Raw genomic sequence first — 11326 nt, forward strand, 5'->3', positions numbered from 1 at the left:
TGATAAGGTGGCTGAATGGCCTTCACATTTTCCTAAATTTGACTGAGCTCCTCTTAGGATCCTTACCGTGTGGGAAGAGGCCATTTGGCCCATTGAGTCCACACCTCAGGGGAGCACCCACCCAGCTCCGACCTTATCCGAGAGCGAACCCACCCAACCTGCGCGCCCTTGTGACTGTGGGAGGAAACTGGGGAAAGGGGTGGAAACCCAGGCAGACACTGGGAGGACATGCAAACTCCACACAGTCACCCCAAGGGTGGAATCAAACCCAGGTCTCTGGCACTGTCAAAGCAGCAGTGCTAACCAATGAACCACAGTGGCTGTCTTCCTACACAACAGGCTTCAGGGGTTATATCACCGGTGCTGGGATTTAAGACCCTACATTTCCTATGGAATATGATTGAGATATTATGTAGACTTTTCGTCTGGTGTAACACACCCGCGGGGCTGCTTCTCTTCTTATGAAGATATGATAGAGAGACGGTCCGCCCAAATTAATTCATAACGGACCACCAGCAAATTCCCCCTTTAAGTGGGGCGGGGGAGATGGAAGAGTTGGCCGCTGGAGCTGACCTTGTGACGCGTGGGCTTTCCCTGTCGATGTTTCACTTCATGACCCAACACAGCAGCAGAGAATGAGGAAACACCGTGAGCCTGAAATGAAACAGAAATCCATCACCCGAGCTCACTGAACAAGCAACTCTGACCGGAGAAGGAGCTGAGGGAGAGAGAGAGAGAGAGAGAGACTGCTGGGTCAGGATGGGTCCGCTCTTGGTTCTTGTGTTCCTCCACTCTCTGGCCGTGGGGTCAGAGCAGCAAGTGTCAACTGCGGACGGTCTGCAGGAATGTCGGAAGACCCAAAGCTTGACCGCCTTGGAAGTGCTGCCCGGGGGAGGCTGGGACAACCTGAGGAACTTGGACCGGGGCAGAGTGATGAACATCAGCTACTCTCAGTGTAAGACCACCGAGGACGGAGTGTATTTCCTCCCGGACCAGGTATACGTGGTGCCCCTGAAGCGGACCAGCATCGAGACGGTATCGGAGTTGATCGAGAACTGGCGCAACTACAAAAGCTCCACCAGCGCCTCGGTCAACGCTGAGATCTCCTTCCTGTCCTTCCTGAACGGCAAGTTCTCCACGAGCAGCCAGAGGGTCAAAACTCACCAGGTGCGAGAGAGCAGCATGACCACCAGAATCCAGGTGAGGAACCTCATGTATCAGATCAAAAGCTATCCCAATTTCCAACTGGACCAGGGCTTTAAGGATCAACTGATTCAGATAGGCAACTACCTGGAGAACAACCAGACAAGAGCTGCCTCCTACTACGCCCAGATGCTTATCCTTAACTACGGCACCCACGTGTTGACTGGTGTCCATGCTGGTGCCAATCTGGTGCAGGAGGACCAGGTGAGATCGAGCTTTGTGTCCGACAGCTGGAGTCGGAAGTCCACCATCACCACGTCCGCTGGTGCCACCTTCTTCCACGTTGTAAATGTTGGCCTTGGCGGCCAACTTGAAACCGCGGATGAGTTCACCAGGCAGTATTTGGGGAACAGATCCCACTCCATGATCGAGAGCAATGGTGGGATCCCCTTTTATCCAGGGATGACCCTGCAGAAGTGGCAGCAGGCGATCACCAACCAGCTGGTGGCCATTGACAGGTCAGGACAACCGTTGAATTTCTTTGTTAACCCACAGACTGTCCCAGAGCTCCCGGAACCTACAGTCAGGAAGGTGGCTCAGGCTATAAACAGAGCCATTTCCCTCTACTACACTGTCAACGAACATCCTGGCTGTTTGGACCTCCACTCCCCCAACTTCAATTTTAGGGCTAATGTTGATGATGGGTCTTGCATGGATATGGGCACCAATTTCACCTTTGGGGGCCTCTACCAGGAATGCATCAGGCTTTCAGGTGCAGATGCCAAGCCCTTGTGCGATGCTCTGGAGCAGAAGAACCCTATAACAGGGTCACTTAGCTGTCCCTCTGAGTACACAGCTATTGAGCTGCACACAGCGGTAGAAGAGGAAGCCTATAGTCAGTATGAGTGTCAGCGCCACTGCCATTCATGTTGGGCTTTCTTTAGCTGCTGTAAGGATGTGTGTGGAGATACTTACTACATACGCCGAGCCCAGTTTAAGGCTTACTGGTGTGCAGCCATGGGCTCAGTGACCCAGTCCTCAGGCTACCTCTTTGGTGGCCTCTACAGTACAGATGCTGGGAACCCACTGACCCAGACCCGCTCGTGCCCTCCATCCTTCTACCCATTGAACCTTTTCCAAGACCTGAAAGTCTGTGTGAGCAATGACTACGAGATGGCGTTCCGTTACTCTGTGACCTTTGGTGGCTTCTTCAGCTGCGATGTTGGCAACCCCCTGGCTCAGCATCCCAAAGTAATTCAGGACAGTGTCACGCAAACAGGGCCAAGCACTTACCCCAAGAAATGCCCCAAGGGTTACAGTCAACACCTAGCTGTCATCAGTGATGGATGCCAAATACTCTACTGTGTGAAATCTGGTGCCTTTGATGGGATGGATTTGCCCCGCATCAATCTTCCCCCATTCTCACATCTCCCTCTTTTGACTGCCAGTGCCACTAACACTGTGGTTGTTCTCTCTCAATACCAAGAGCCTTGGCTTAAGGATACTCACACCAAAATGTGGAGAATGGCCCATGCATCCGAAGTTCGTCAGTTGCTTAACAAGAGCTCTTCCGGAGGGGCCACAGTCGCCATTTCTGTCACTGTTACCCTGGCTCTGGTGGGTGTGATTGCACTCGCTTACTATGGTAGGAAGCGATGGAGAAACCGTGGTTACCAGAATTTGGAGACACCCTCATTAATTTCTGACTCTGAGCAGGAAGAACATGAAAATACAACTGACTCATGTCCTCGAGGCCAGAACAGTGGTGTCTGATCAGAAAAGACACATTGGGGCTGAATACATGGGTATAACTCATTAAGTTGGACTAGCTTGCAGTGTCTTCCTCATTTAATTTTATCCATGCCTTGAATTTAATCAATTACACTTGCTTTAATTCTCTGTGATTCTTGGATTCTACGTATTATGTTTTTGCTTAATAGCCTATTTGGGTACAATTCATTAAATTGGAAGAAGGGCTAGGGTGGACATTCCTATTTTAAGTTATTTGTTAGTTTGGCAAAAGCAAATCAGCCACTGGTTTGATTGAATGGTTAGGAGGTGAGGTGGTGTATTAATGGGGAGTGAGCAGGAAAGAGGGATTAGGCAGGCAGATATTAAAGGGCATGGGGCATTAACCAGAAGTTTGGACTAATCTGGGATGGGAAATAAGAATATGAGGAATGAACATTGATTGAGTGGGTCTGGACTGATGAGGATATTTAAGGGTTTGGAAATGAGGAGACTGTGATTAGATCAGGTGTTGGTGTGAAACTGTTTTTGTCTGAAAACATTCTGTGATTTGATCTTTCTCAAATTCCATACTTTTTCTTAAAATTCTCAGCATTATTTGTATTTGTTTAATAGTATTAATCTATGGAGGGTATTGATTTATACAACACACTCTGATTTGATAATACGTGTACCATCATTGTGAATGGATGACTGGGAAAATTAGATGTAATTTTATTAACCACAGTAAATATTTGATGCAACAGACTCAAACTGAAATCAAATGCGGAAACTGCTAATAAAATCTCATGAGACAAAAAAAAGATAGAACTTTGAAATGGAATTAATATGCGTTTGCTAAATAAAAATGAGGTGAATGTATTCACTTGCTTTTTGGGCATGTTTTAATGATAATTTTAATTCACATCACACCTTACTGAAACAGCTCAAGGCACTTCAATGTTCTTGATCAGCAACATTTTATACTGAGCTACTATGGAAACCTTCGAACAGCTGACTCCTTTTAACTGGTAGGTTTAAAGTAAAGGCAAAGTCACCGTAGTCTTACCAGACCGTAGGGCTGCCTTGTCTTTCGAGAGAGAGAGAGAGAGACAACTGGTGATGGTTTAATCTGAGGGTCATCCTGCCTCAGGTAAGGAGAAATATTGGGAAGGAGAGTCCTTTGAGGTCCAGTGCAATAATTGTATCCACACTGTTGATATTACTCTACTTTGCAAACCAACCATCAAGTCAACTGAGCTCACTGACCCCTATACTATGGGTAGATTTATGGAGTGACTTAATTGAAATGAGAAAGTTAGAGTGCCTGAGATATTTAGACAAAGAATTCCAGAGCTTAGTGGTAGTCAACATCTGAGTTATATCAGCCATGGTCAAATGGCAGAGCAGACACGATGGGCTGAGCAGCCTAATTCAGCTCCTGTATCTTAAGGTATTACGGGTGAACACAGAAAAAGGAACACAGATCTAAAAGGGGAACTAGAGCAAAATGAGGCAATGTGGAAACATGGTGGTTCAGAAAGAACTGTTTCTCAACAGATACTGACTGGCCTGCAGTGTCTTCCTCATTTATTTTTATTCCTGCTGTAAATTTAACCCATTACACCAGCTTTGTTTCTCAGTGATTCTTAGATTAAAAAATTGATTTTGATACACTTTAAACACCGACTCATTTCAAGATCAGTATTAGTGCAATTGTAGTGTGCATGGTCTTCAGGATTCACTGCAACACCACGTAAACCTGAAACGTTCACCATCTCAAAGTCTACGGGTAGCAGACGCAAATGAGCACTGTCATCTTCTTGACTTCACACACTACATTGACTGAACATATATTGCCCTATTCCAGCATTGTCATTGGGATGAAGTCATAGAGATGTACAGCACGAAAACAGACGCTTCAGTCCAACTTGTCGATGCTGACCAGATATCCCAGCCCAATTTAGTCCCACCTGCCAGCACCCGGCCTATATTCCTCCCAAACTCTTCCTATTCATATACCCATCCAGATGTCTTTTAAATGTTGCAATTGTACTAGCCTCCACCACTTCCTCTGGCAACTCATTCCATACACGTACCACCCTCTGTGTGAAAAAGTTGCTCTTTAGGTCATTTTTATATCTTTCCCCTCTCATCCTAAACCTATGCCCTCTATATCTGGGCTCCCCCACCTCAGGGAAAAGACTTTGTCTACTTATCCTATCCATGCCCATCATGATTTTATAAACCTCTATAAGATCACCCCTCAGCCTCCGACGCTCCAGGGAAAACAGCCCTAGCCTATTCAACCTCTCCCTATAGCTCAAATCCTCCAACCCTGGCAACATCCAATGTAGAACACAGAACAATACAGCGCAGAACAGGCCCTTCGGCCCTCGATGTTGCGCCGACCTATGAACTATTTTCAGCTCGTCCCCTTACACTATCTTATCATCATCCATGTGCTTAGCTAAGGATTGTTTAAATCTCCCTAATGTGGCTGTGTTAACTGCGTTGGCAGGTAGGGCATTCCATGCCCTTACCACTCTCTGAGTAAAGAACCTGCCCCTGACATCTGTCTTAAATCTATCACCCCTCAATTTGTAGTTACACCCCCTTGGACAAGCTGACGTCATCATCCTAGGAAAAAGACTTTCACTGTCTATCCTACCTAATCCTCTGATCATCTTGTATGTCTCTATCAAATCCCCTCTTAACCTTCTTCTTTCCAGTGAGGACAGACCCAAGTCTCTCAGCCTTTCCTCATAAGACCTTCCCTCCAGACCAGGGAACATCCTCTAAATCTCCTCTGCACCTCTTCCAATGCTTCCACATCCTTCCCGTAATATGGCGACTAGAACTGTACACAATATTCCAAGTGTGGCCGCACCGGCATTTTGTATAGTTGCAGCATGATATTGCAGCTCCAGAACTCAATTCCTCTACCAATGAAACCTAACACACTGTATGCCTTCTTAACAGCACTATCAACCTGAGTGGCAACTTTCAGGGATCTATGTACATGGACTCCAAGATCCTTCTGCACATCCACACTACCAAGAATCTTTCCATTGACTCAGTACTCTGCCTTCCTGTTATTCTTCCCAAAGTGCATCACTTCACATTTAACTGCATTGAACGCCATTTGCCACTTCTCAGCCCAATTCTGCAGTTTATCTAAGTCCCCCTGCAACCTATAACATTCTTCCAAACTGCCCACTTCTCCACCGACTTTAGTGTCATCTGCAAATTTACTAATCTATCCACCAATGCCTGCGTCTAAGTCATTTATAAAAATGACAAACAGCAGTGATCCCAAAACAGATCCTCATGGCACACCACTAGTAATTGGACTCCAGGCTGAATATTTTCTGTTAGCCACCACTCGCTGCCTTCTTCCAGAAATCCAGTTTCTAATCCAAACTGCTAAATCACCCTCAATTCCATGCCTCTGCATTTTTTCCAACAGCCTACTATGTGGAACCTCATCAAAGGCTTTACTGAAGTTCATGTACACCACATCAACTGCCCTACCCTCTTCTTCGTTCTTGGTCACCTTCTCAAAAAACTCAATGAGGTTTGTGAGACACGACCTGCCCTTGACAAAACCTTGTTGACTTTCTGAAATCAAATTGTTGCTTGCTAGATATTATAAATCTTATCTCTTATAATCCTTTCCTACAACAGAAATAAGGCTCACTGGTCTATAATTACCTGAGTCATCTCTACTGCCCTTCTTGAACAAGCACACAACATTTGCAATCCTCCAGTCCTCTGGTACTAAACCTGTAGACAATGATGACTCAAATATCAAAGCCAAATCAGTTTGCTGTCCGCCAGCACATTCCTGTGACCCTGTCCGTGTCCTCCCTACTCTTATCCTTCTGTGCACTGTAACTACACCTCAGGTTCCCATCCCCTTGCTGAGCTAATTTAAACCCACCTGAATAGCACCAGCAAATCTCCCACCCAGGATATTAGTACCCCTCTGGTTCAAGTGAAGACCGTCCTGTTTGTACAGGTCCCACCTTCCCCAGAATGAGTCCCAATTATCCAAGTTCCTGAAACCCTCCCTCCTGCACCATCCTTGCAGCCACATGTTTGGCTGATATCTCTCCCTATTCCTTGCCTCACTATCACGTGGCACGGGCAACAAACCAGAGATAACAACTCTGTTTGTTCTAGCTCTCAGCTTCCACCCTAGCTCCCTGAAATCCTGCCTTACATCCTTCTCCCTCTTTCTACCTATATCGTTGGTACCTACATGGCTCACGACTTGAGGCTGTTCACCCTCTCCCCTCAGGACCTGAAAGATACGATCTAAGACATTACGGATCCTGGCGCCTGGAAGGCAACACACCAACCATGAATATTGTTCGTTCCCAACAACCTTCTATCTGAACCTCTAACTATTGAGTCCCCAATGACTAACACCCTCCTCCTTTCCCTCCTTCCCTTCTGTGCAACAGGGACAGGCTCTGTGCCAGAGACCTGGGCCACACTGCATATCCCTGGTAAGTAGTCCCCCTCAACAGTATCCAAAATGGTATACATGTTTTTCAGGGGAACGACCACAGGGTATTCCTCCACTTAAAAAAACTCAAGTTTGTGAGACATGATTTCCCATGCATAAAGCCATGTTGACTATTCCTAATCAGCCCTTGCCTTTCCAAATACATGTACATCCTGTCCCTCAGGATTCCCTTCAACAACTTGCCCACCACCAGTGTCAGGCTCACTGGTCTATAGTTCCCTGGCTTGTCCTTACCACCCTTCTTAAACAGTGGCACCATGTTAGCCAACCTTCAGTCTTCCGGCACCTGTGACTATCGATGATACAAATATCTCAGTAAGAGCCCAGCAATCACTTTTCTAGCTTCCCACAGAGTTCTAAGGTACACCTGATCAGGTCCTGTGGATTTATCCACTTTTATGCATTTCATGATATCCAGCACTTCCTCCTCTGTAATATGGACATTTTTCAAGATGCCACCACCTATTTCCCAACATTCTGTATCTTCCATGTCCTTTTCCACAGTAACGTCTGTGGGAGCATCTTTACCACAAGGACTCCAACAGTTTAAAAATAAAACCTGGCATCATCACCATTTCAAGGACAAGCAATGCCCATATTACAATAATTCATTTGTAACTTGTTTACAAGGACTGACTGGTACAAGGTCTTTTTATTAAAAGTTGTTTCCATTAGTGTTGATCCCCCTGAATATTATGAATAGTTGTTTTGCTATCTCCAAATATTTATCATATACATATTTATGCAAATGGTACATTTCTAATCTCTTTTGGATTGAAGCTCCATTTACCTATTCTAGGGTATATTTTCCATCTACTTGTTACTGGAGTAGTAAACCTGAACCATAGGCTAGGAGCATGGATTGAACCTCACCATGGCAAATGATGAAATTTGAATTCAATAACAATCTGGAATGAAAAGCTTGTTCAGTGGTGACCATGCAACCACTGACCCTTGTTGTAAAAATCCATCTGGTTCACTTTAGGAAAGGAATGCTGATATCCTTACCTAGTCAGGTCTACAAGGACTCGAGGAGGACTGCTGATGCTGGAGATCAGAGTCGAGAGTGTGTTGCTGGAAAAGCACAGCAGGTCAGGCAGCATCCGAGGAGCAGGAGAATCGACGTTTCAGGCACAAGCCCTTTATTAGGAATGTGACTCTGGACCTGCAGAATATGGTTGAGTCTAAACTATGCTACAGCTCGTGAACTAATGAAAAAAAAACAGAATTTACACGCATGTCACTCCATTTTTTAAGAAGGGCAAAATAGGAAAACTAGGGAATTACAGACCAGTGAGCCTAACATTTGTGGTCGGGAAATTGTTGGTGTCTATAATTGAGAATGGGGTGACTGAACACCTCAAATATTTTCAGTTGATCAGGGAGAGCCAATATGGATTCATGACAGGTGCTGGCATTTCTATGTATTTGTTGTCCTTGTCCTTCTAGATGGCAGTGGTCGTGCGTTTGATCATTGGGTGTGAGGTGCTCTCAGAGTGGTTTTATATGGCACATGTTCAGTACATTTCCCACTCTTGTGCCATGTTTGCAGAGTTACAACAAGCTGAGGTATTACCTGTTGTGTTGTTAAGACATTGCGTAGCCACATTGCTGTGGAAGTGATATACCATCTGCCCCTCATGACAAAGTTTGTGCAGGTGACCACCCCTTGAGCACAAGTCCATCAGGCAGCAGTTAGCACTTAACATCCTCAAGCTTTGCAGGAAAAAGAGAGGTTAGATCTGGGGGTTGGCTTCCTGAGCAGACTGGTCAAAGCTGGTGTCATTACCACCTGCCCCACCCTTTCCCCATATGGAACTATACCTTACCCACCTGCTGCACTGTTCCTTCACCCAATTCTCTTAGCTCATGGCTGTTTATGCAACTTTAGGACCTTTAAACATTTTATTTCCTGGAATACAGCAGTTGTTACTTTCAAAGAGAGTATGGTATTTGCAATGATCCACCTCAATGCTGCCTTTGTGTTTGCTAGGTAGCTTCTCTTGGGATGGACTCTGCATCAGATACAGGTTTCTGACTCAGATCAAAGATTCAAATCCATACCTTTCCACTACTCCTCAGGCAGTTTCTCCCCCATCTCATCTTTTAAATCCCATTTGCCTCTACTTTAAACCATCAATCTCTATGACACATAAATACTGTACTGTCCACTCAGCCCCATGAACCTGCTCAATCATTTAATGAACCTTTTTGGCCACAAAGTCATAGAATCCCTATGGTGCAGAGAGACCATTCAGCCCATCGAGTGCACTAACCCTCCAAAAAGTCAGAACGCCACTCTATCCCTGTAACCCCACATTTACAATGGCCAATCCACCTATCCTACACATCCCTGGACACGACGAGGCAACGTTTAGAAACCAACGCACCCAGTGGAAACCACACAGTCAGGAGCAGAATGTACTAATGTCACACAGATAATCACCCAAGGTTGGAACAGAAGCCAAGTCCATGGCACTGTGAGGCAGCAGTGCTAACCACTGAAGTACCATGCCACCCTATATAAAAAAAATAACATTCCAACCATGATAACTTCAGTGCTTTCCACCTTCAGCCTTTGCTATCAGGAAGTTTTCAGCCTTGGCAATTTTAATCTCACCTCAACTTATCTTCCTTCTTTGAGTTCCTAATTGTAAATTCCTTCAATCTATTCCATATAGCCAACCACATGACTGCCAGCTCATGTAGTTTTGCCCCTCTGAGTGTGGTTGACTCATATGATCAGCAATGATCTCATTACATGTCAGAGCAGGCTCGATGAGCTGTACAGCCTATTCCTGCTTCTAGTTCTTATGTTTTTAAGACATAAAAGATTCTTAGCTGTCATCTGAAAGGGCCTTGCATATCTCTCATTTCAAGAGTGATTCGGGATGGGTAGAAAATGCTGAACTTGCCAGCATTGCCCACATCCCACAAAAGCAGAACATCTCATAAAAATCTTAATATCATACTTGAAATCAAAGTGAGATTTTGGCTGTACATTTGCACTAATTCTGATAGCCTTTATCAATATCTGCAAATTCACATACTTCGGCACCAGGTTAGGTAATCTATGGCTGAAACCTTGGTCCATACTTTATTTGCATTTGGACTTGACTGCACTCTGAACCAGCTAGCCATGTTTTCCTCGTGCCCTATCATGCCTTGTGCTCACTGGCTGACATTAGCTCTTCATAAGCTATATCTCAATTTAAATTCTTATCATTGTTTCCATGGATCCCTCTCTATTTCTGCAATAGCTTCCAAGATTTCTTCACTCTTCTAATCTGACCTCTTGAACATGTTTAATTTCAAGCACTCCACCATTTGTCAATTGTCTGCAGCTGCCTCGGTCCTAAACTCTGGAATTTCCTCCCAAACCCCTTTGCATCTTTCTCTATCTCCTTTAAAAGTTCCTATAATCTGCTTCCTTGACCAAGCATTTGGTAATCTGCTCTAATGTTTCATTACGTAACCTGGCATCAATTTATTTTTTTAATAAAACATCAATGAAATGCCTTTGGATGTTTTGATGCTGTATAAATGCAAACTTGTTATTGTTAAATACTTAATCTCCATCTTATCAATTCTATGCTTGACCTGGGTGTTTTAGATGTTGGCACAAAAATGTGAAATGTTCCGTTATTAAAATTGAGAACATCCACATTGGTCAGCATACAATTCCCCGGATTTCTCACTAGATAAATCAAATTGTTCTGTATCTTTCAATGGTTTTTCCTTTCATCATTTCCAATTAGCACCTTGCGTGCATTTGTTGGAGCAAGATATTTCTGACAACTTTAAAAAATATCATTACTGGTACACATCGATGGTTCAGGAAACACGCTAAAAGAAATTGGAATGTGTTCAGTTGGCCTCTTTTATTTTTACCATTTATGGACAGAAAGCGAGACCCTGTGT

The 11326-nt window shown here is 44.7% G+C and overlaps 1 protein-coding gene across 1 annotated transcript; it reads left to right on the plus strand.

Moving 5' to 3' along the window:
- The first annotated feature begins 470 nt into the window (after window positions 1-470).
- Window positions 471-3753, plus strand: LOC140481183 (macrophage-expressed gene 1 protein-like). The gene has a single exon (XM_072576972.1). The coding sequence runs from the start codon at window positions 760-762 to the stop codon at window positions 2914-2916; it is 2157 nt and encodes a 718-aa protein (XP_072433073.1). The 5' UTR covers window positions 471-759; the 3' UTR covers window positions 2917-3753.
- Window positions 3754-11326: the final 7573 nt, after the last annotated feature.

Source organism: Chiloscyllium punctatum, chromosome 9 (genome assembly GCF_047496795.1).
Source record: "Chiloscyllium punctatum isolate Juve2018m chromosome 9, sChiPun1.3, whole genome shotgun sequence".
NCBI lineage: Eukaryota > Metazoa > Chordata > Chondrichthyes > Orectolobiformes > Hemiscylliidae > Chiloscyllium > Chiloscyllium punctatum.

Coding starts and splice junctions, on each gene's coding strand:
- LOC140481183 (XM_072576972.1), top strand. CDS start 760: ATGGGTCCGCTCTTGGTTCTTGTGTTCCTCCACTCTCTGGCCGTGGGG.